Source organism: Saccoglossus kowalevskii, chromosome 8, assembly GCF_978046115.1.
Source record: "Saccoglossus kowalevskii chromosome 8, keSacKowa6.1, whole genome shotgun sequence".
Lineage (NCBI taxonomy): Eukaryota > Metazoa > Hemichordata > Enteropneusta > Harrimaniidae > Saccoglossus > Saccoglossus kowalevskii.
This window is the reverse complement of record NC_140648.1, coordinates 1,463,925-1,489,747: the sequence shown is the minus strand read 5'-3', so window position 1 is coordinate 1,489,747 and position 25,823 is coordinate 1,463,925. Positions and strand designations below refer to the sequence as shown.

The window sequence follows — 25,823 nt, the reverse complement described above, 5'->3', positions numbered from 1 at the left end:
AATATCGTCACAGGTTAGCAGCATTGACTATCGTCACAGGTTAGCAGCGTTGACAATCGTCACAGGTTATTAAATCCTGTAATATAATACTATTTTCTAAATACTAGAAACTCAATTATCAAAACCTTAATATAAACATTTCTAATTATGCATCACAAAAATAATGAACTTGCTGGAGTAACTATGCAAACCGTTTGCTGCTTCTCTCAGCGATCCTCACTGTATTCAACAATAAATCACACCCAACGATTCTAAACATATTTGTAGCAAACATAATTTGTTTAAACTCTGAAAATTACATGTATAACTTAACAGATTAGCGAATATAATATCACTATTACTCATTATAAAGGCACAGTAATTGTCCGGTAAATTATAAACATGCGTCTTTCATCGTTCAAATTTCACGCTAATATATTAGAAATGACATGTCCACATCAGAAAATCAACAACAATCATCTACAATGTACACGCTAAAAAACTCACCTTATAGAGTATCATATAGATAGCAATTGTTTCTATAAACTTGTAATTTCTATGATTTTCAAAGCAATACCATTCGTTACATTAGTGCGAGCTGTCATTTTGAATCTATGTTTTTGTTTCCTTCGCCGCTCAAGGACGCCATCAGTGTTCAGAAATTAACTTTCGCTCGAAACAATAACCGTAAACGGCTGCAACAGCAAATATACTTCCACCAACACCATGGATATCTTGTATGTCAATGTTTTGCATACCCTATCGCATGATTTGTAAGCGTAGTTCAATAAAATGACGATTGGTCAATATTTTCGGTAATGATTATCAGCTGATAATATTTATTCATAGATGTGGCTGATATGAGTAACGACATAGGCTAGCATTATCAAAGAAGCGGAAGTGAGTATGTGATGCAGCCCATGTCGCCATGTGTATCACTAAGCTCTATGAATAATTGATATCAGGCGATAACAACCCCCCTCCCCATAGTATAACGTGCTATGTATTATTACATGCATGAATGTGGAATGCCAGATTTCAAGCTGCTATTAGTTTTTCGCTGTGTCATACACTGGGTGTTCAAATTCTAAACTGTATATAATTTGTGAAAAAGCGAAATTGTTTTAAATTACTTTTATTCTTTCATAATAGCTGAAACCAAAGATCTCTTATCTGTACTATGGCAATGGGAATGCCAAATCCTCACATATAATGGGATGAAAGAAATGGTTAGTTGTGTAGCATAGCACGTAATATGTTTTTCTCATTTGTGCATCAAGAGTACCATCATCGAGGTTAATGTGTGATGAAAAATGAAATGAAAAACTTTAGCATGCTGTAGATGCCACCCCTCACCCTGTGTCAAAATTAATGATCTTGTCCTAAAATATTAATAAAATAATAAATGTCATAAATGTAATAAGATCAGAAGAATCACTAATATATTGGTGAATGGGGGACAATCAGATTATAACCAGACCACGCTACGTGTCCTGTAGTCTGTGATCTGTAGTATGTGAGTGTCATCCCACCCCAGGTCAAAATAACAAATATATAAATATTTTTGAATGTTTTCTGTTTTTGTATTGCAATTATTGTATAATTGCAAATTTTGCTTTTTGCATTGTGTACCCACATGCATTGTACTAAATATATAGTATACCTTCAACTGTATGCGTCAAAAACTTCCCTTATCTTTCAGTCTTTTCTATACTCAGTCGTCCAGATTTAACATTTGTCAAAAAACTACCTGATAAATAATTATGTATTAAAATGTAGAACATTTTAGACCAAGTTCATTCGTTCAATCGATAACAACCTGGCGGGTATACCTGTGTTGTATTCACTTTAAATTTAGCCTAGTTAAGGCGACATAATTGTAGACAGTGAATAATATTCAGACCTAGGTTATGTCACACTTATTTCACTCTTGTCTGAAGGAAATATCGTTCTACCAAATTAATATAATAGAGATAAAATCAAAGTAACTGGCGAGTCTTGAACTATGCCACTAAGTCGTTAAACTGTGTAACGAGGGTGGAATTCTCTCGTAACAACCCGTATTTAGAAGTCGATTATTTAGGAACCGAATATCTTCTTCGAAATTCAACATAACATTGTGATATACCTTGTGTTTTTGGACTTGCCTACGATTACTGAATGTTGACGTAGCTTTTACACAATTTATTCACGGTCTTTAAAAATGTACAAGAGAATATTACATTGCTGTTCCATAGAACATTTTATCTGAAATTCAAAAATGACCAAAACTGAATGATAATATAATACCGTATCCAGTGGCGGATCCAGAGGGGGCAGGGGGCCATGTACCCCCCCCCCCCCCAAACGCATGACGATTCGTATCATCTGGATTACGCATAGCTTCTCTCAGCTTGGACCCCCAATACATTTTGCTGGATCCGCCACTGACCGTATTTCAACTGCGTGACTTGGCGCTATAATGAGTCAGATCCAAAACCGGATAATCAGACTACATTAAGAAATAATCGAAAACTAGTTCCCTGACTTGAAAACGCCTGCTAATTTATATCTTCCAATCATTCGTGAAGTACATTGTGATATAAAGATATTAGATGTAATTAGATGTGCATCGTGTAATGTAGACAATGTCTTGCAGTTAAAATGAAGATTGCATTAAATGTCAATATTAAAGAAATTGAACAACCGTCACCTCAGTGCATGTAAAAAATTGTAAATTGTGAAAGTGGGTTGCCTGACAATAGCATGTATAAAAGTATTGTATTGTGTCCGCAACACAGTTCAATATGCTCGGGTGCTTGCGCAGGGACCATCTCGTCCTGTGAGTATTACTGTTACTTTTTTACCTTGATTTGGTCATATACAGGTCATACATTCAAAACATTGAATCTTTGGGATTTAGTCATTTGAACGTTAGCAGGTAATCGTGAATATCTACGGTGACTATATCGCACTTCAAATTACAATTCAGCGTTTCCAATGACAGGTCATCAATAAAGGTTATGGTAGATTTGAGTACATATCACCATTGTATATCAGCCTTTATACTTGCAACGTATCTCCAAAAATACTAGATAATCAACTACATTTATGCCACCCGGACAAATTAACAGTTTATCTATATCAGACTTTTTTCTTTTGCATTAAAATTCTGGGTGACATAATGTCGTATGCTTTATTCACATTTTTTCTTCTATCTGTCAAAATATGTTAGCAGCGTTTTTTTTTTGGAATTCAAAAAGTGTCACAAAACATCACATCATTTGACGGTAAATCTTTTATTCGTGTTCCCCTTTCAGCTAAAGTTATGACGTCATTCCTGGAAATCACGATAAAATGTCTACATTGCTAATAAGGTAATATTTCGTGTCAGAATAACAAATGTGGTACATATATCATTCCAAAGTAGCGATAGACCAATAACAATTACAATGCTTAACAAGGACATAATTATTACATTATTATAACAAGTTAAGGTGTCCACTTTTTACATGGCACCTGCCATAGCAGTGATCAACATCCAGTGATCTGTCGTTATTCAGCAGATATTGTGACAGACTTCTTTTCTCAATATTCAGCACAATGTGTATATGTACCTTAGACAATTATAGACGAATCCGAGAAGCAGATGAATTACCCCTACGTCGTAAGCGGCGCATGCGCAACGTGTATCGAGTGGAAATCTTTCGTCAGTGTAATATTGTTTTGATCAAATGTTCATGCCATAGTTTCAACTAGTGTTATATTTTCAATGTTTTTATGATCATGGGAGGGTCAGGAAAAACTGTAAGTTCTAGGATGCACGAACAGCGATAAGAAATGGAAATAAACTATGTGCGAAATCCACATAGTGGGGTACTTGCAAAAAAACTGACAGGGGTGTGTAGCTGGTTGTTTGAAACTCCTACCCTTATCAGACAGAAATAAACTCAAATTGCCCACCCCTTTTTCAGAGAAATTGTGGATAGTTGACACCCTTTCCAGACAGTAAGCATAAATGATAAATAGCGAATCAGAGGATCCGTTTCAGGTTTATTCATTCCGGGAAATGGGGATATCTTTGACGATCGAAATGAAGTTCCAGAAAGAAAACAAACCGCTTCATTTTTCTGATTGTTGGATCACTCAAGCTTATGAGACAGTCTTTGGGAGGTATTGATCCCTTTTCAGACAGAAATAATGGCAAAAGGATACCCTTTTTCAGACAGACGTTGTAAAATAATTTACAGACAGAAGTGGTAAATTTGGAACTCCTTTTGGCGGCACATATACATTTAGCACTTCAACCACCCCCCCCCCCCTCCCCAGAGGCAACCTTACGAAATGCACCGGGTTCCAAAAGGAAAACCCCCATAATCTGCCAAGCTTCTGATGAAATGGAAGCAGATTATACAAAGGAAAGACTTTTTTCCAAGAAATGATAGTCGGGTAAGTCAAAATAGAACGATTTATAGCAGTAAAATAAATGTTAAGTAATGGGAACTTTGTCACATCTAGCGATACAAATGAAAAGCTCAAAACAATATAAACAAAGCCAATTTCGCCGATCCACATCGTTTGTGTTGTACTCGAAATAGCAGTATGAGTATTGAAGAATAATACAACACCGGGAGTACCTTACGAAAATACGTAGAGACAACTTTTAATTATTCTCGTTTGTTTGTAAACGTGATTTTGCATTCAATGCATTCATTACGACTGAAATATTCGAAGTAACACTGTGTTGGACTCGTCATGTTCAAGAAGAAATTGATTTCAATATGAAGAATGTAAAAAATAAATTTGTAATTTTCCATGTTTTGAATATATTTCAAAAGCCTTGTTACGCTTTGATCCGATCAAGACATTTTAAATCAGGCTATGATACGATTATCAAGCTCTGCTGAGTTTTGTTACGCTTTATTAAGCTTTTAAACGCTCTCGGCGCTATAATCAAGTCGTGACAGAGCGCCCAACATTTTTAAACAGTTTAAAATTGTTTGGCGCTCTTGCCGAATGTCCCACTTTACTCCAAGCTTTCCCACGATCTATTACGACCCCGGCGCTTTAATCCAGCTTTGTTGTGCTTTGGTACCGCTTTGCAAACCGCTTTAAAGCGCCGTTGGTGCTTGAAAATGTTGTATAGCAGTTTTTAGCTAATTGATCACAAGTAAGAGACATGGTGTGCGTTTATATATTAACGCATTGTAAAAAATGCTATACAAGCCAAACTTTTGTAGCAGTTACATCAAAATGTGGAGCATTTTTCTATGCGATACAGCCGAATTTGGACCCTGGCTATTTTTATATCACAATGTGCATGTAAATAAAAATATTGATTGAGTATTTAACTACAGCATGGATGGCTTCACTATTTTAAAATCTCCTGCAAGAATTGAGTAGTAAGTGCTGGCAACATATGATGAAAGTAAAAACGGTCCATGTCTTGGTGCTGTATTACCTCTGAAGCGTGGGTGAACACAGTTGCGAATCCGCATGTTGATGGATCGGTGTCCAGTTTCTCCGGGACGCTTGCAGCTGCACTACTTTTGATACGTAGCTTTCTCTGTGAAGGGCGTAGTTATGGTTTGTTGTCTGCATAGAAAGTATACCTGCTTTTGTATCCGTCACTTGAACATGTTATTAACTATTAAATTACTATTACCAGGTAGTATTATATTTATCTATTTCATTTTTATTACTACCTCATAGTATTTTTATATTTACTTTCATTTGTTTATTTGTTATTTTATTCTAAACAATTTTGTTTTGGGTTTGTGCGTGTGTCTTTTTATTTCTACAACAAAAAATAAATCGTACCATATGACCAACCTACGCTACTGTACACCGACCGTGATGGTATGGGACTGCCCTATGTTCCGACATTTCTTCTATGTTCCGACATTTCTATGTTCCGACACACAGTATACTTGTAGCTCTCATGCGGCCACAAGTAATTATAATGTACAGGTTACCCTGCGTGACCTTTGACTGCTATGACCTGTAACCAGGATGTCATGTGGGTTAATACAATTTCAACACAAAGCCTGAAATTCCAGCTTTGGCCAGTCTCTAACAGTCTCTTTTCAAATATCCATGGAAAAAATCGTTGAAAATACGTATTAAATGTTTGTAGGTGAGTTTGTAGTGGTGACAATAGTACGAATTCGTACTAAAGTAGTTCAATATCAATAAATATTTCCATTATTGAATGCTCATAAAGGCCATGGTGAAACAATGACGACACAATAGGATGTATTCAAAATATTATTTTCAAATCTCCCACTAGACACGAGGGGAATATGAGCTAAAAACTTTGTTGAACAGGTTGATTTATCACTGCATACATCGAGAATAATTTGTGGAGGTATACAAACGTCAGACGTAGACTACGTTCAACAAAATAAACTAACTACATTTTATTCAACATCGAACACTGGAACATACTATCAGGATACAAACTGAAGAAATACATGACTTCAAGCGAGAATATTTTTCTTTCCTTATATGTCTTAAAATCGAACGTGAAAGGAGACACATGACGTCTAAAAAGCGCGGGAACTTCATATAATAAGTATATCTGAAGGCCAAATTATTATACAATGATTGGTTAATTCTAAAACAATACGTCGTTGTGAATGGGTCTATAATTGCCATGGTAACATAAATAAGTTATTTGATCTTCTGATAGCGGCAGAGAATCCGTCTGGCGAGTATAAAAGGGAAGTTTACATTGTAGTGACAATCACCAAGTGGTACAGACGTGTGCTTAGTCACATGGAATTTCAGTGAAAGAAAAATTATAACGTTCTCCGACATAATTAACTAATTTAGGTTATATTTGTGTATGCGTAAAACTTTTATTACAAGAACGGTCCTGACCTGTAGGTTTAATTTGACATCACTCGACGGAAACACGTCAAATGCACAGTGAATGGTTGGTCGGCGTTTTACAAGCCCACAACAGTCAAGTAGTCTGAATGAAACGATGACAGATTAACAATTACGAATGGATTTTTTCAATAGTAAAATGTTTTGAGAAATTTATTTAGAAGTACATAATACTATTGAATGGAGATACAGAATGTTGTTTCCTAGATTAGATTAGATTGGATTGTGTTTATTTATTGTTATATTGTACCGAACGTTTTGACATACCTTTAATTAATATGTCATTGTACATACGCTGAAAATATATATATACTGCATGTATATTCGGGACAGTGTGACGTTTGCCCATATAACTCAGTTACTGTCTAGTAACACTTTATGACTTTATGACGTCTATTGAAATACAAGTTATGTTGAACACCACTAATTACACTTCTTCACTATTCGAGTTTCATACTTAGACACACACCGTGTCTGAGATCGCCATCTACGACGACATTTACCAGTTACGCAGACTTCAAAATACTTTATATGCGGCGCTGATACGGACTAATTGCCTACAACATGTTTACATACACTGTATTCCAACGCCCGTCGTTACTCATATATACATATCCCATAATGCAACGCGGTCATGACATCACTGTAAAGTGCCCCCATAACCACGAATTAGGTCACGCTCAGATTGACACCATACAATTAAAGGTTGACAATCGAAAGAAAGGAAGGTGGAAATTGAATAGCATATATATAAACACAACTTTGTAAAACAAATCTAAAGAAGAAGTTAAGGAAAATATATATTAATAAAAACATATCCCTTGAAACATACTTGAAAATGTCAAAGCAAAAAAATATATATAATGTAGCCCATAACTAGGTGCAGGATAAAATAAGTCTACCCTCCAGAGATTTTAATGGTCAAGCCCTCAGTCATGTTATTGGCCCCGCTGTCAACAAAGTCGACGACGTGGAGCTCTTTATATTATAACTGATTGTCTGCCGTCGTCCAGCTTCTGTAGAATGTAGTCTGTAGTCAACTTTTTACATTTCGTCTTCTTCAAAACCGTCAAACCAAATGCTTTCATTTTTGCGACATAGATTCTTTGGATAGTCCTCTGGTAGATGTGTTCATTTCATATGGATATTTTCAATTCTCTAATATTGATGAATATGTTTGTCATATTTGGTGAAAAATGATATTTTCGACTTCTTGTTATAAACTGCAAGTCTGATAATTGCCTTGATATTATACATATAGGTATCTCAGGTAGACCTCTCTCAAATTTGTTCATTTCGTGATGATATTTTCAATTCTCTAATATTGATGAATATTTTTGTCATTTTTGGTAAAAAGTTATATTTTCGACTTCTTGTTAAAAACCGCAAGTCCAATTGCTTTGATATTAGGTATCTCAGGTAGACCTCTCTCAAATTTGTTTATTTCGTGATGATATCTTCAATTACCGATTTTGAAGAATAATGTTGTCATTTCAGTAAAGAGTGATATATTCGAATTATTGTTATAAACAGGAAGTCTGATTGCTTTGATATCTTCAGTTCTTTAATTGAAATGTGCATTGCCAACAGTGGAACTATCTCCGCCGACAGGCTGCTTGTATAATTACAGTGTAGCAAACCGCATTTCATTGCACCATGTACCAGCCAAGGTCAAATAAATAACCTTCACCTATTTAAATGCCAACTAGTCTTCATCTAAATTTATGAGTTGAGTAAAGTCTAATAAAAACTGCAGGTCCAACACGTGGAATAATAATAGCGGGTAATAATTTACCGGAGAGTTCATAGGTCAGGTGCTAACATAGATAATTTTTTGACTCGTACACAGACATGCAGTTAGACGAGGCCTATAAAGTGGTCGGAGAATGCGGTTTCTATCATTTTTCTATATACATCTTGGTTTGCATATTTGGACAAGTGATATCCGTATGGCACATGTTAGGAATCACCTTCCTGGGTGGGACGCCGCTGCACCACTGCTGGATACCAGACTGGGCTACGCTCAATGACTCAATACCGCTAGTCGAGAGCGATGACGGCACATGGGAATACAGCAGTTGTACTATGTATGACAACTATACAGCGTCGAGTAACAGCACAGTGTCGTGTGAACAAGGCTGGGTGTACGATCCGTCCCATGAGCTCACTATTGTCACAGAGGTGAATGATTGCATTTTTTACAACATACAAGTATATGGAAAGGATATATGGTTTTACACGACTTGTGTGCCCGCCAACAAAATCATTCACATTTGTCAGTTTTGCTCAAATATGCTTGTTTCTTATTTGTTCGACTAAGCAGAGAGGCTATAAATCAAGACCCATAAGCAGATAATGTGAACTAAATTGTAATATACGCGGGAATGTAAATATTAACAAATTTGTATATCGCTGTCGTGCGTACAGAATTAGTACAGCCAGTAATAACACTGTATCTCTAATTCGTCTTAGTGGGATCTTGTTTGTGACAAGTCCGCATACGTCGACATCTCTCAAGCCATTTTTATGACTGGAGTCATGTTTGGTTCTGTTACATTTGGTCAGCTATCGGACATCTTTGGCAGGCGACCAGTGTGGTTCCTTTCTCTTTGGGTTCAATTGGTAATAGCGGTCAGTGTAGCATTCACCCAGAGCTACGCCGCCTTCACTATTCTTCGCTTTTTTGTCGGTTTTCTTGAGCAGGTGAGTAATATTAACCATTGTAAATTAGTAGTTTCTTTCAGTACACACAATGCAAAAAAACAATGATACAAGTTATATCATTTAAACCACAATGCATTGTCATATATCTCATTTGTGGTGATCACCTGAAAAAACCAAATGTTATTGTTTTTTTCAAATCGGTTGAATTAATAGACCTGTTCCGACATCTTTGTTCTCGACCTGTTGATTAGTGACAGAATATAACCTTAAGTTACACTGAGACAAACTTACAGAACTCCGGGTATTCAATATCAACTTTTCAGATTACACAAACCGGAAAATAAAAATAAGCAAAAAAAAATTAATTTGTACAGAATGTCGGCCTCGACATTTTATCCTGAGTCAAAATTTATATCCCAGACGAATCCTCGTACCCGGGCTTTATCCGACTTAAAAAAAACCGCCAAGACCATAATCTAACTCGTATAATCATATAGGCCAAATATTGATGACCGACATACGTTGTATGAGCTTCAATTTCGAACCCAACTTTTGTGGATTTTTAACACAGTTAAATTTGGTCAGTGTGTCATGATTAATGTCAAATGATTTGCATACAAGTCCTGGACACCTTTATGAGACAAAGACCTATGCAATGTTATAGAAGGTTTATATAACAGTTTTTGAGAACACTTTATGAGAACAAAAAAAAAGATTTAGCCTGAAACAGGAGATTTGGGTTAGATAAAGCCAAGCAGTGTAATATTTGTCGAGAAACACTAGGTGGTTTTTAATTTCTATTTACTTTGAATATTAAGATAGAACATATAACTCTTTTTCCTTCTATTGAAGAGTTGCTTGCGCCTGGGCCTGGTAATGCGAATTTAAACAACCTATGTAGATAAGCGACATAGCATTTCAATCAATAGTGTTTAATGTTTAAATTGTAATGATCTTGCGTTTATATCTGTATAATAATAGCCAATATTTCAATCCTTTGACATGACGTCATCATTCACAAATATTGTGGTCCCATTTGCTGAAAACCATCCAATACATAGCGTAGGCATTTAGAAGTGTTATATGTTATGCTAAAACGAAACTTCCATGTAGTAGATTTAAGATTGACACTTGTATAACTGTATTGGAGATGTGATGCGCAAAATAGAATTTCCTGAAATAAGAATTATATAACATACTCACTTAAACCACGTGAATCACATGAGTTAAATATTATTATTGTCTACAATACGATGCGTATATTTGCCGTCTCGTTTGGTGTTTTACGATATGAGAATAATAAAGTACAAATTGTTTTCTAGTCAATTCAAAAACTATTATTCCAAATTTGTACGGATTTTAGTTATTGTGTGTCTACTGTATATACATTTTCACATGTTGATACGCACACGCGCTGAGAAATGTGACAGCGGACCCAATAGTTCATTGACCCCAAATATTACGAAAAGTGGCCTCTGCACGTAAGGCTCGTGTGGGTTCTCGTGCTCGATATACATACTTCCCTAGAAAACCGTGCGGGATTCTACACAGAATTAAATTGCATAGATCCGATTGGAGGCGCTTCTAAAAGCATGCGCTCAATTCAGATTTGTCGTTGTTTTGCTGCTTTTCCACATCAACCACTTTCCAGGATTACCTACTGTATGTGGCTAGTACTGACAAACAGGTACAGTTGGTTGTATTTTTTTTACAGACAATCACTCGTAACAGTGCGTATTAGCTCCTGATCTAAACGTGGCCGTTCTTTTGACGTGCAGCATGGGTCGGTCCATGCAAAATATTGAAATCACTGTTTTAATTCTTAAAGTTTTATCAGACACCAGAAACCTACCGTAAATTCTGTTGTTATGTTTCCAAACGTGTGACAGTTGAGAATTTAAGCGCACACGAATATTGCCGTGCATTTCCCAGTGGTTGTTTTTCACAGCTGTTTCATTAGTATAGTGTTATAGTAAATAATAGGAAAAAAAATAATTGATAGATTGAATTTATCTAATTAGTTGGAAACTCTGTCCTCAACTAACTAATTGTAAAATGCCACCTCAATCTAGATCATCGAGTCATGTCACAGCTTTAACGAGTAATTTGATTGGACAGTGCATTGGAGAAAATATATATCTCTAGTATTGCTAACTAGAATGTGGGCGCACTTAATATACGTTGGCTATATTGTGAAGGTAGTACTACCTTCTATGGCTATATGGAATCTGCCAAGCGATATCCGAACAAATGAGCCTTCGCTGATGAAAATGCGTGTATGATCACATGGCAATTTTAATTTGACATTTACAAGTTTGTTCTCATAAATCTCATTCTATATGGTTTGTTTCACCATAGATTGCAGCGTAACGCGTTGGTACATTCAACACCTCTTATGAGTTTGTGCCGGGTATCTAAACTTATAAAGAACTCAAAACATTAAAACAAATCAACTATAGAGCAGGTGGAATATTAGAAAATCAAACTTGATGGGCTGTGGTCGCCGCGCCGCGTGTGTGCAACATTTGTGTTGATAAACAATGATTTTTTTCCAGAATCCAATGCGCTTTTCTAAAGCAATCACATGTACGAGTTTTGTCCACCGGTCACTCCTTTGATACCTTCCAATCACCAAAAACTACCTAGTTAAAGCTTGGTAACCTTTCAGTTTGTACTCGCTGGTCTGCGCAACAGTCAAAGTTGCCATCTTTGTTTATATGAGACACATATCTCGCGCATGCGTGGCGCGACGACCACCGCCCTTTAACAATATGCGTTTTAAACTACAATTTTCACTCTCACAGGGCGTGGACATCACCGCATATGTTATGGTTACTGAAATGTTCACTCCTAAATGGCGTACATATGCCGGTGTCAATTTGACCATATTTTGGGCAATTGGAATAATGATATTGCCGATGATGGCTTCTTCTATTGATCATTGGCGATATTTACAACTGGCGATATCTCTACCAGCAGTTCTTTCCATTCCTTTATGGTGGTATGTCTGAATAATTATCTTCGTAATTATTAATGAGATATCTTATTAATGTATATCGGATATTTTTGCAACTTAGCTAAAAAGTCAGCTATTTTCCATTCTGGGTAGTAAATGTCTATACTTTTTTTTATATAGGATCGTTCCGGAAACGCCCCGATGGCTTCTGTCAAAGGCTAGGGTAGTAGACGCTGAGAAAATATTACAAAAGATCGGAAGACGTCAAAGACGGAATGTACCTGATAACATTCTCACTGACGAAGCAAACTATCCTCCAATTAATATGCAAATAGTTAGCAGTGAGGGCGTTGTGGCTGATGAGGCTCGCGATAGTACGAACACCGCACCAGAAGACAAGGATAGCAATAAGATTCATCATCTTGGCACGATACCTGTACATATAATTTCAGACGACGGCGACAGTTGTAAACATTCCAGTGAAGTACATTCTGAAAAAAACACAGATAATAATTCTATTGAGTCAACAGATGAAAATAAAGATACTAAGAAGTATAACATCACAGATTTATTTAGAACGCCAACTGTGCGAATGTATTCCCTAATTATGATATTTGTCTGGTACGTGATTGTTTTTCTCTCTATATAATAAATATTGTACTAGCTATTTTACGTTTTATCGAGGTAATTTGTTTTCGACAGTAAAACGTACATAGATCTGAATAATAGCTACTTATACTGAACCTTCGTATCAACTTATATATACCACACGCACTATTGTCTTTGTTAGATGCGGCCATTGTCAAGAAGCAATAACTTATAGAATTGATATACCCGGGTAAATTTAACCACAAATGACTAAACATATTATCCCCAGAAGTTTCGTACCACGTTACATGATAATATGATTATAGCTTTGGGGATACCGTATCACAGTCACCACTAGAAACCATAAAACGACATGTTCACATATCATGTGTATGTTCACATTTCAGGATGGTCAACAGTTTAGTTTACTATGGGTTATCACTCAACACAGACCTGCTGGCTGGCAACAAATATTTTAATTTTTTTCTCAGCGGTGCTGTAGAAATACCGGCATATATATTATCAGCGTTCGCCATAGATATGTAAGTCTGAATCATATAATGTCAACTAGTCCAAGGGGAGGTCTGGTTAATTACCGTTTCGTATAACCATTTCTTGTCCGCTTCCAGGTAATTAGTTCATCACGTGTGTAGCTGCAATATGTTATGGCGACGTATAGCGGGCGAATATATATTTTTGTTTATTTATTTATTTATTGCATAAAATGCAAATAAGCGGAACCCTTTACATCTCGCGTCAAAAATTGCATTTCATTGATTCTTTGTAATTTCTGATACATGATGGATTGTTGTTGTTGTTGTTGTTGTTGTTGTTGTTTATTTTATTTAAGCTCAGTAGCCTCTTAAGTAGCTAGTATTTTTTCAAAAAAATCACAAATTTTCAAAAACTGAAATACAGTAATATTATTCAAATTTATCTCTGGTTATATGTCTCTGTGTAAAGTATGCATATGAAAACCACGATGTATGTCATGACATACGAGTTCTTTCGCTGCATATTCCATACGTTGTCAATATGAATACTTTTATATCAAAGTATTTGGATTAAAGTAGAGATGCAGGTTTGTGGGCACCTGGGAGTGAATGTTTTTTTTTTTTTTGCTTTGTATTATTCAACCAGTCACGGCTATAGACTGTTAAAATTTTGTAGAATTGTGAATAGTGGAACATACTCAAAAAACGATTTTAAAATATAGATGACAGGTGCAAACATTCTCTTTTTTGAATGCTTAGCAAGATTTAGCAAGGCTGTACATAAATAATAAAAAATAAACATGGTGAAAAAAAGAAATGACGAGATCTCCATATTATGAACTATATTTAACTATTTACAAAAAGATAATAGGTTTAAATTTGGAACTGTTACAGCCATTTTAATTATGAGCATTAGCAAACTTCTTACTGAGTGAATTGTTATGCAAATTAGCAATTATCTCAGCTTTTTTTTAGTGCACTTCCCAGAACTTTAAAAAAAATAGCTCCGAGACGCTTTGACCTTTTGTTTTGAAATTTTCACAATTTCTAATTTCCGAGTTACTATTTTTCTCACGAAATTCGATAGAGGGCGTTCTCAAAGTACCCGGATGACATTCCGTTCAACGTTCGTGGTGGGGTTGAAATTTGAGCGGCGTCTGCTGTAAGCAATATACTAGTAGTTACTATTGCCGAAGTCTTATTTTTTACAAACGTTTTGCAAGAATTGGTCAAAATGGTTAACTGACATTGTAATGCCCCAAACTATTCCTTGGGTTCGATTAAAAAGAAAAAACAGCGAAATATCCTGAGATGAAAGGCGTAAATTTTCCTACATTTCTTTCATCCAAGAAATCAACACTTCAACGCCAGTGGATTCGAATGTGTCGTCGGGAATCTGAGTGGACGCCAAACTATATTCCCGGGTTTGTTCACGGCATTTTCCATCCTGCGCCAGTATTTTTTTTAGTTCAATAACTGGAGACAGCCGTCTTTCAACCGCAGTTATACATCGATTGAAAAACGAAGACTCTGTCAGCTTTCCGAGACGAGCGCAAACGAAAACGTTGAGCCGGATTTGATGAAAAATTCGCTCGTTACCGATTCCCACATCGATCTTCTTGTTCAGAATCCTTATGATGGCATTTTTTGCGAAGTTAAAGTTAAAATAACTACGGAAGGAAAAAAAAACGTGTGTCCATTTATGATAACTGCATCTGCTGATCACCTGGTGAATACAATATTAAATCAAACTTACACTACACAGTTACAAACACCAGAAACTATTTTAGCGTTTGATTTAATAATAAACCATGGCTTGTAAGGATTTTCCTTCATGGATCATTGCCGAATACACTCTGCCATAATGAAATTAAATTCTGTATTCTGCACATGATGAAGCTTTACGGAAATTATGAAGTAATTAACCATTAATAAGTCGATATTCTTTCAGTCTGGCTGTTGTCCAGTCACTTCGATGCAACAAATATGCGAACATATCAGCTATTTAACACAAAGGCAAAGTATGAAGTTTTTTTTGCCAAGTGTTTACGTTACACGGATCTACCAGAGTTATCATCGACTCGTGTTTTACAGTACGACGACGATTGTTTGACTCTTGGCGAACATTTAACTCGTTTGCTAACTCAACAAGTTCAAACAGTTTAGCTTTACGAACATTGCTGCAAGTTATACCACGATTCTGAAGAAATTTGTGGAGTTCTGGGACTTTTTTGCTTTTCTAATCTATTGATTTACGCATGTAAGAATACAGAACTTTAATAAAAACAACCCCACTCAGGCTCGTCATCCGGGTATTTTGGATGCGCCCTCTAGCGGAATTCCGTGGAAAACTAACAACTAGAAAATTAGGAATTGATTGACAATGACGCCGTCGGGGCATTGTTTTTGGTTGAACAGCGTTACAACAATCATACAGACAACTAGCTTGGGTGTTAATTTATGCATAAACTTGAAGCTGCTGCTCTGCAAAATTGATAACTGGTAGACAGTTTTCAAGACGGCACTTTCTTCATAGTAAACAGATGTACCCATCAACCAATTTTGACAGGAAACAGTAGCATGGTTTAGAAGCTAATTATTTTTAAATCACTTTTGACCAAAAAAGCACATTTTTGTGCATATTTCAAACTACAGTGTTCATAAAAAAATACTAACAACATTTTAAAATTCATATAATAAGCTTTTCGCAAATATATAGTTTTGTGGACAATGGGGTCATCTTGGTTTCCTAATTAACTAATTAAAATACCAGTCAGGTAAACTGCATCTCTACCTTAATTCAACGATATCTTCATCACACGCCGTCCTATCCTACTTCAACATGTATGTACCGTTGTTTTTATTTACTACCATAGATGGGGTCGCCGTATTCCGCTATGTACATTCCACATCATTGGTGGCGTAGCTTGTATACTTACAGGGTTCATTCCAGAAGAGACTAGTACGTATCAATCCCACGTCCATTGATAGATGTAATGCTTCTTTATGGTTCGAACAGAAACTGTGAATATATTGATGAGACCGCAATCAATAATACACAGAAACTACCTAAGTTTGAAAGCCATTTTTGATGTTGAATTTATATTGTGCCTGCATATGCAATCTATTTTCCAATTTCTTTTATGCAGGTGACGGTACCGATCTGTCAACACTGGTGGTGGTCATTGCCATGACCGGAAAATTTGGAATAGCGGGATCCTTTGCTATTGTCTTTCTATATTCCACTGAATTGTTCCCCACCGTTATAAGGCAAGGAAATACACATATACATTATTTAATGACATATGTGAAAATAATAATTAGTGTTATGAATTCTAAATAATGTAATTTATTGACTACTATAACGATAATTCATTTTTCTACACTCAGAAATCTTGGAGTTGGTGCGTCGTCTTTTTCGTCCCGCATTGGTGGAATTCTTGCTCCTCTGATCGTGTTACTGGTAAGCGAATTACACCTTCTAAACGTCCTTACGTGCTTAGGAGCATTCCGACAAACTCACAAAGGTGTCTACTGGTGTCAATAAACGGCATAGGTCGTATTTGTATTTTCTACTGTTAGTTTTAACAATTGTATGTTGCCATATTCTTCTTTTTAAGTTACTAATTGTCAAAAGTCTCGTATTCAACTGTCTTTCAGGAAGCATATGTTAGTGGTTTACCGTTGTTGATATTTGGAGTGTTATCCGTGGCTGCCGGACTGCTTGTGCTTGTCTTACCTGAAACCAAAGGAAGGGTGCAACCTAAGACAATTGAAGACGTCGAAACACGGTGACATTTATTCAACGTTTTGAAATCTGGTTTGTCACGACAGTTTTATTGGCATAAGTGTGAATTCTAAACTTAGAAAACTATTTGTATGTTATTGACCAACTATTTTATGTGTGCTCGATTCATATGATATTGCCTAACATAGTGAGTTTTCTCACTGTCAATGCATTCAACGTGTATATAATTAAGGTGTTTGCAATAAATCCCGTTTATAGAGAAAGGAAATGTATGTTGTTCCCAATTATGGCACCACGCCTAGTAGACATTTCAATTCTCGCTTGTCGAAAGCTGATTACAATATTGATGCCACTCTTGCCATTTATGATAAACTTGCATCCGCATATTTGAACTTCAAACCACTTGAATAGAAACAATTTAGGGAAATGTGTGAACTATTTTCTTGGCCCAATATATTATTTTTTTTTTATTATACATCTGTCACCGTAACGCAATAGGTTACATCGTGCCTGTAATTTTGCGGTATTTAACGGGGTATTTTCATCTTACCATATAAGGGAATGCGTATTTCAAATATGGAACGATTACGCGCGTAAGTGTCCTCTTATAATAAAAACAAACATGGCTGCCACCAGGGTTTGACCGGACTTCATACAAAGAAGTTCGCTGATTCTGTTCTAAACTTGTTTGTTTTCGGCATTCCCATGATGTATCATTGGTCGGAAAAGATGTATAATAATAATAAGTTATTACGAAGATACCTCAAAGTATGCACTCAGACAGTACGCTGTCGCATTGACTTCCGCTGCGCGTCGGTCGATACTGCCGCTGTACTGTCTTCGTGCATACTTTGTGGTATCTTCGTAATAACCTTATATTATCTAAAATATACAACTGCATGGTAAGACATGGTACCTCACCTCGCCCGATAAATGATCGCTGTATGATTTTTGCGCTATTGAAAAACAAAGAGAACACTATTTAATGTAAAATAACTAGTGATATATTCGTGTATACACACAAATAAAGTTCATACCTAATATTTATTAAAGAAATACAACGACCTATCAATAATCCGAGCACACTAGGCTGTGTTTGGGCGCCATTCGCATTTAGTCTACGGTAACTTGGCAGCGGTACACACAAGCAATTGTCAAAATCTGAGAAGCTTTTATATATTCCGATGATTGAAAAGTGCTAAATCTATTGTTTTATACTTGGTATATCTCTTGATTTGAATATTTTGTGAAGATATCTCAGTTTTGTAATCTTTAAGAATATTTTTGTCGTTTTAGATGAAAAATGTAATTGTTGACGATATCTTGTAAGCTCTACTATGAATGTTTTACTTTCTGGGTGGATCGATATTAGATTAGTTCATTTCGTAACATTGGAGGATAACTCTACTATTAAAAACTTTTATCATTTTTATTATTTTTATCACTGATAAAATACAAACGCAGGAGTTGAGACACTTAAATAGAATGAAAACAGCGTCAAGGTTATTTGTTTCCCCGCTATGTTTATGAACTTGACCAGGAGTAAGGGGTGTAAACAATTGAGATCAAAGAAAGCTTAGAAAGAACTTATGTGTGCTGAGAGTATCAGACACATACAAAATTAATTATTCCTCCAAACAAGAAGCTCTGCAACTAATATTTGTCTGCTATTTGATATATACAACGTTAAAACAATGTGATTCCAGAGCACCTCTACCACAAGTTCAATTATATCTTCATTTGTTTAGATATCAGAAATTGTTTAATAATAATTAGATAATCGATATGCATGTTTTTCATCACGTCTGTGGATTTCCCCGGAGCATCTATGAACCAAATTTCAATGAAATGTTGTGATTGAGCAAGTTCGGCAATTAGTATGCTCGGCAATTAATTTCCATTGTGCCTTCTAAAATGGCAAAATAAAGTACATGTGAACAAATATAATTCTGGTATTGATTTTGCAGTGTATGAAACCTTTTTCACCTGAAGTAGTGATTGATAATTATTGATGAATTTGAATAGTTTTCATCATTATATGCTGGAGTTGATTCCAAAAGATGATTTGTAAAGCCTAAGACGTTATTCCATTCTATACCCTTTCAAATAAGTCGAGGATTTGCTTAGGTATGTGAACAATGAGTTGATTATGGCTTTAATTCAGAGTTTGTTTTTTTTAAATATCGAAAGGTGCTATGCACCTTAGCAATTCAGATTATGCAACAAATGTCGAGATACTTTTTAGGACAGTTTTTATCTAATTTGCATATTTTAGCAGTAAATACCAATATTGTTCAGCAGCTTTGTAACTCTGAATTTTGTCTCAATATGAATTATAACGTGATTCGTAGGAAATAGCTCACAAAAGCCCAAGAAATTTTAATGATCACAATATGTAAGCACTTACATGAGATACGTGCAAGATTATAATCTAGGGCAGATAAACACAGCACAACTTAAATGATCTGTCAGTTTTATTTTGCGATAGTTACTATACATGCTAAAATTAATCATTTACAATTCAAAATATACTAGTAGGTACAATTAGTTTGTAACATTAGCTAAATTAGTTTTTTTAAATGCAAATGCTTGAATATATATATTTTTTAATATTGTTAGATACTTCATACGATAAACTAAATCGGACTATGATTTATCAAAAAATAAAATTGCCTGAATGATTTAAATATATGTGTATATATTCTTACAGTATTTTATATCAATGAGAATCTGTTGACACTTAGTTACAGGTCACCACCATCAAAACTAGCCGGAGATCGTTGAACATCAACAATCAAACTAATTAAAATAATCACATTACGTGGATTGGATTGCAATGGTAACATGAATTTATTTGATGCATTGCCTTAGTCACGCGGACAAAACTCCATACGCATTTCAATGTGTCAGGCATTTATTAACAGACAGCATCGTGCAATTAACATGAAAGACTAGAATGACACTTTGGAACAAATTTACTAATCCTCTATCCGTGGTGACTTTAAAGTAGGTTGAATATTATTCTGTATTTGTTCAAATTGTGTAACAACCTGTGATACAGTTGTTGTTTTCATAACATTTGTAAACTTAAATAGTGACAGGTGAACCAAATACACGAGTTCTGCATAATTAGTTATATTAATGACCTAACTCGAAACACGATAACGACTAATAGCCAATGACCGACATCGTGTTCCAAATAGTTCAATGGACAGCGTGTCTGTCACATAATCCTCCGTAGTGGTTAGTACACTAACGGCAATAGGACATAGAGTCCACAAAGTTCTGTAATGGAGCATTCAGTGTTGGTGTAGAAGCAATAGGAGAGTTGTAATAGAAATCTTATCTTTTGACAACTTCATCGTAGCTTGGCGGTGGTGCTTCTGCCGCTACCTGAGTTTCAGATGCACTTTCTCCATCAAAGCCACCATACTGAGTGTTATATGATTGTCCATGGCCTTCTAGTGATGCACTACTGTGATACAAGACAATAAGTACAAATTAACACGATAGTTGAGGAAGCCATCTTGGATATGAGGCAACAACCAGATATAATTAAGCTTATTCGGATTTAGTCACACATTTTGAACTTAAGTAACAGACACATGATGTAACATGCAATCAAATGTGGGGAGGGTATTTGAAATGTTTAAATTATTTCCGGTTGAAATGAACATAAACACCACAGACATTAGCCACCAAATTGTAAACTGTGTGTAAAACAATACAATGTAAAAATAAGATCACCTACTTCAATTATTACCGTGGCAATTAAAGGTTCATTTTATCTTGTAGATTTGATATAGTTTTTATTCGTTGTATACTGTTTGAACATATACACAACTTGTGTCCATACAGCAGAAATTTAGTGTAGACAATTACTACATGGGTTTATACATCTTGATAGTGTAAGGCCCATGCATTTGATCTTATATACCATATATTCTTTTAAAAGGCAAACGACTAAACAATAATTACTTAGCACGTAATCAAGACATGGTATAAACTTTACTAAATTGCAATGACGTTAAACTACGTGTAATGGCCTTTATCATTTATATCGCATATTATTACCAAACGGCAGTACTGCATCTCATGTGAGAGTAATGATATACTAGTTTGAAATACAAACCTATCCGGCAGTTGCATGGAAGCACCAGTGACAGGATACCCTGGGTAATTTCCCTGATATACACCAGTAGGTGGTGGGTTTGGAGAATAGACTACATGTGCTGGGTATGGTTGTGGTAGGTACGCACCATGTGTCTCATTCGGAGTGATGCCAGCCTGTACAGTGGGTTGTGATAGATATGATTGTGGTGGGTATGTACCAGGTGGTTGATTCGGGGAGACTCCAGCCTGTACAGTGGGCTGTGATAGATATGGTTGCGGTGGGTATGTACCAGGTGGTTGATTCGGAGTGAAGCCAGTCTGTACAGTGGGCTGTGATAGATATGGTTGTGGTGGGTATGTACCAGGTGGTTGATTCGGAGAGACTCCAGCGTGTACAGTGGGTTGTTGTACAATACCGACCTCGACTGGCTGCACTGGTTGCTCACCAACATATGCTACGTTTGGTTGTCTCTTTCCTCTAGCAACTGTGAAATAACATAACGCAATACCACTAATCAACAACACAAACCCCAGACCCAAAAATACTGGCCCTATCCCAGTTCCGAATAGGCTTAATCCCGTAAATACTGCCCCTGGTAAGCACATCATTGCTCCTGAAATGATCATTATAAGCGCACACATACGACAAGACACATTAGATACCGATACACCACCCTGATCACCGCCATTTGACGCTCCACTGCCAGCTACAACATGTCCAGGTCGGTGTATGAATCCAAGTCGATTAGCTCTTCTGTGGTGGTGGTGGTGACGACGACGACGGTGTGCAGCAGCATGATGGGCACGATGCCTATTCCGATGTGCACGGTGATGCCGATGGCCACGCCGTCCCCTGTCGCCTGCACCCATTGTGCCTTTTCACCTGAGACATAATAAATATATAGGTATTATTAATAATAATTAATTCGTTGTTTAAAATGTCTTATATTCATTTTTTTAATATTCGCACCCAGTGTTGAAAATCACAATTTGTATTTATTTGATCAGTTTTACAGGGAAAAACATGCCCTCGCTTTCTATATTGATAATGACTGCAAATCTTCGCCAACAAAAATCGGGAAAAAACCCACAATACTGCATTTCATTGTAGGTATCCAGGACATGTACGATCAAAAACCGTGAAAGAGCACTTTTGAAGTATTACATCCAAAAATTTTAAAGAACGCAGTTTTTGCTGTGAGATTTTATACATTTGACCTACAGACATGTAACTTCCTAATTCACAACCGGAAATAAATAGTAGAAACGTACTCAAAAGAAGAAATCATTATGCGGTTCGTGGATTAAAAGAAGATTTTATATTAGCTTTGCCGTTTAGCGCCCATGTGCTGTTATAATAAACACACCCCGAACATAAAACGACACTAAACAGGATAATAACAAATAATAACAAATAATAAAGAAATAATAACAAAACTTTGAAGTTTCGGTACGGTGCTGATGTAGTGGCGGCCGATAGTTGCCATATGAACCACAATACTGGTAGTATAAAGCTTTAGTATTGGACATTATACATCGTCCGCGGATTCGCAAGCTCGATGTAAACATACTCGCCCACGAACCCATACGAGATTGCACTCAGGCTGATAATAGGCGTATTTTACCCCGGTAAAATCCATAGATCTGATTGGAGGTGCCCCTAAACGCCAATCACGTTTGGCGTAACATGTGACAACTGGCCATAAATATAATGTAGCGTTTTGTTGCTAATGGCAAAGAATCGCCATTGCAATGTTTGGTGGCATATCCACAGTTTCCACTTGGCAGGATTGTCTTCGGTATGTGGCATATTACTGAGCAAAACTACAGTTGGTCGAACTATTTATGTAGACTGTCACTTGATTCGGTTACAATGTGTATTTGACGCTGGCACCGTTGTCAATTCCATGCGCCCCTTTCTCCAACGCAGTGAACGCACCACTGCAGGACCGTCACGGAGCCTCGAGCATGGGTTGGTCTGTGCAAAATATTGAAATTATTTCCAAAGTTTTATCAGTTCACAGATACTACCTCAGAGACATATAGTTGCTATGTTTTCAAACATGTGACGGTTGAAAATATATGTTCAAATTATAGTGAGAGCATATTATGCACACGAATAGTACCGAACAAGGTGGCCGTATGTCATATCTGTGTTTCTTTAGTATAGTGAAAAATAGGGGAACAAATTAATAAAATGAATTGATCTAATCAGTTGTATTTTTAGACCTAACGTAACAGATAGTAAAATGTCAGCTTAATTCCTGGCTGGGAAGAAAACTTCTACTGTACAATTTTGCCCGTGATGCAGCTATAACGAGCAGTTTGACTCGATGATTAGTTGACGAAAATATCTCAAGTATTACCAGAGAGGGCGCACTTAAATACGCGTTGGTTATACACCATTTGCCAAGGTGTAGTCATCCATATGGACAAATAAATGAACCTTAGCTAGCGAAGATGGACATTATACTGCTTGCTTATATTTTGACCCTGCAATGACAATTATCGTGGTAACAATACCTACGTATCCTCGGGGTGGAACTACGTCACAGAACGTTCAATGTTACTAAGGCGCAAACCTAATCTTCCAGGCAGAGTTATATTTTTACGAATATATCTCTGCCACCACGCGATCTTATTATTTTTGTTGATAGATCGATGCGTCACAGTGACACAACTTTCGAAGGCGCTCACCGAAACATTGCCATGCAGGTGTTCGATTTTTGAACCAGACGAAAGCGTACGCGATGTTTGTAGATTCTGGTTGTTTTCAAAGATAGAAGCAAAATTTGTACCATCTGTAGCACAAACAGTGTGGCAAAAAGACGATTTAGTCGATACCACGAAGTTCTTCCGTTTTTTTATATTTCGTCACCTGGCAACCGACAGGACGGGCAGGTATATGAACCGAGTAATACCCTACTAACCGTTATTCCGCGATGAAATTATTTTCTTTTGTAAATTATAACTATTTACGAAAAAATCATTATTAGCTATTAATAAACTATTTTAAAACTTGTTTACCAGTAGAAATTAGTCAACGCGAGAGTGTGGTGACCAAAATGCGGTGTGTGGTGACTAGTGAAAAAAGCTCATGTCGCGGAAACAGCACACATTCAAATTTGAAGTAATCCTGAGCAACCGAATGAATACATGTTGAACATATAGGGGTAATCTTTTTCACCGTGATGGTTACCGGGCGGTGAACATGCCCGAAAGTCCACCCGAGGTTATACTTAGACCCACAAATAACGGCGGCCCACTGTTTTTCAGTGTTCTTTTTCAAAATTATTTGACACTCAGTGAGCTACTACCAAGCCCAGAATATAATATACTGATCTTTGTTGATACATTTCTAACAATTTGAGATAAAAGTTTTCATCATATGTATTCAATCTGTTTATTTGAATTTGGTGAACGTCTACTTTGTTGTAACTTTGTTTTCTTTCATTTTGATTAGTACAACAGTGTAACACGTCTGACGTATGTGACGTTTATCATTGGAGTGTGTTTATTTTGACAGTATCCGGATACGAACGACCCAGCAGACAACAGAGGCACTAGCCTAGAATCCAGTCACTCAGAGTGTCCTAGCTTCCCAGTGCACTAATAAACTTGAAGGGGAGCAACAATCGTGTGTGCATATATTATCTTTAAATAGCCATCCACACATGAAACACACACGCAAAACATTGAATGTGTCAGTGACCTTCGTTATTTTCGACCGTAAACGGAAAAATAGCGTTTCCAAAATATCCGCCCAACTCGGAAATCGCAGATATAATGGTACATTCCTACATAGCATACACATTAAACGCCCCAATATAATGACAACCACATCAACAATATAAACCTGTTTGCCCTATCCCAGTCACATACAAGTTGACAAGTCATCACAGCTCAATCCTACCTACAGTCTACTTGGATGTTAAATACATAAATACACATACTGTCTGTTTACTTCACCGCGGCGCTTTAGACAACGACTGGGCCAACCAAGGTCACTGAAGTGAATTGGTCGTCTGGTTTGTTAGTAATCAACGTCGTCGGTTTCTCCTTACAGCATACAATCTAGTAGCCGGTAGAGATATAAAATAATTAGCTGTTAATCACTTGACTTTGTATAACACATAATTACATTTCGCACGGCGAAATTAATAGCCTTGGTTCGCGAATACAAAATGTCGCCAATCTATGCATCGTCACATGACCGGGTGAAAGGTCATTTGAAGGTCTCACGGCGAGTCCATTCTCCTGTGCGTATTGCCAGGAAATCAGAGCGTTGCCAGCAATAATGAGGGCACAGTCAGCAGGCGCACACGTGATAATAAAATAAATACGATATTTACTATATGGGGGCCGCCATCTTGAATTACGCATAAAACTAAATAAGAGACAAATCAGGACA

The 25,823-nt window shown here is 36.5% G+C and overlaps 2 protein-coding genes across 3 annotated transcripts; one reads left to right on the top strand and one right to left on the bottom strand.

The window, feature by feature from the left end:
• Positions 1 to 8,700: 8,700 nt before the first annotated feature.
• LOC100371936 (organic cation transporter protein-like) lies at positions 8,701 to 17,567 on the top strand. Its single transcript, XM_006821723.2, has 9 exons — positions 8,701 to 9,030; positions 9,322 to 9,552; positions 12,318 to 12,514; positions 12,650 to 13,090; positions 13,465 to 13,599; positions 16,428 to 16,513; positions 16,701 to 16,821; positions 16,942 to 17,014; positions 17,212 to 17,567. Exons 1-9 carry the CDS (start codon positions 8,701 to 8,703, stop codon positions 17,344 to 17,346), a joined length of 1,749 nt encoding a protein of 582 aa, XP_006821786.1. The 3' UTR covers positions 17,347 to 17,567.
• A 2,188-nt stretch (positions 17,568 to 19,755) lies between these two features.
• On the bottom strand, positions 19,756 to 25,616 carry LOC100372089 (uncharacterized). Of its 2 annotated transcripts, XM_085502867.1 has the most exons (4): positions 25,366 to 25,616; positions 22,087 to 22,295; positions 21,432 to 21,897; positions 19,756 to 20,774 (listed from the first exon to the last, which is right to left on the bottom strand). In XM_085502867.1, exons 2-4 carry the CDS (start codon positions 22,280 to 22,282, stop codon positions 20,642 to 20,644), a joined length of 795 nt encoding a protein of 264 aa, XP_085358993.1. In that variant the 5' UTR covers positions 22,283 to 22,295; positions 25,366 to 25,616; the 3' UTR covers positions 19,756 to 20,641. The 2 variants fall into 2 exon arrangements, with proteins under 2 accessions (XP_085358993.1, XP_002738983.1); XM_002738937.4 differs by having other exon boundaries at positions 21,432 to 22,295.
• Positions 25,617 to 25,823: the final 207 nt, after the last annotated feature.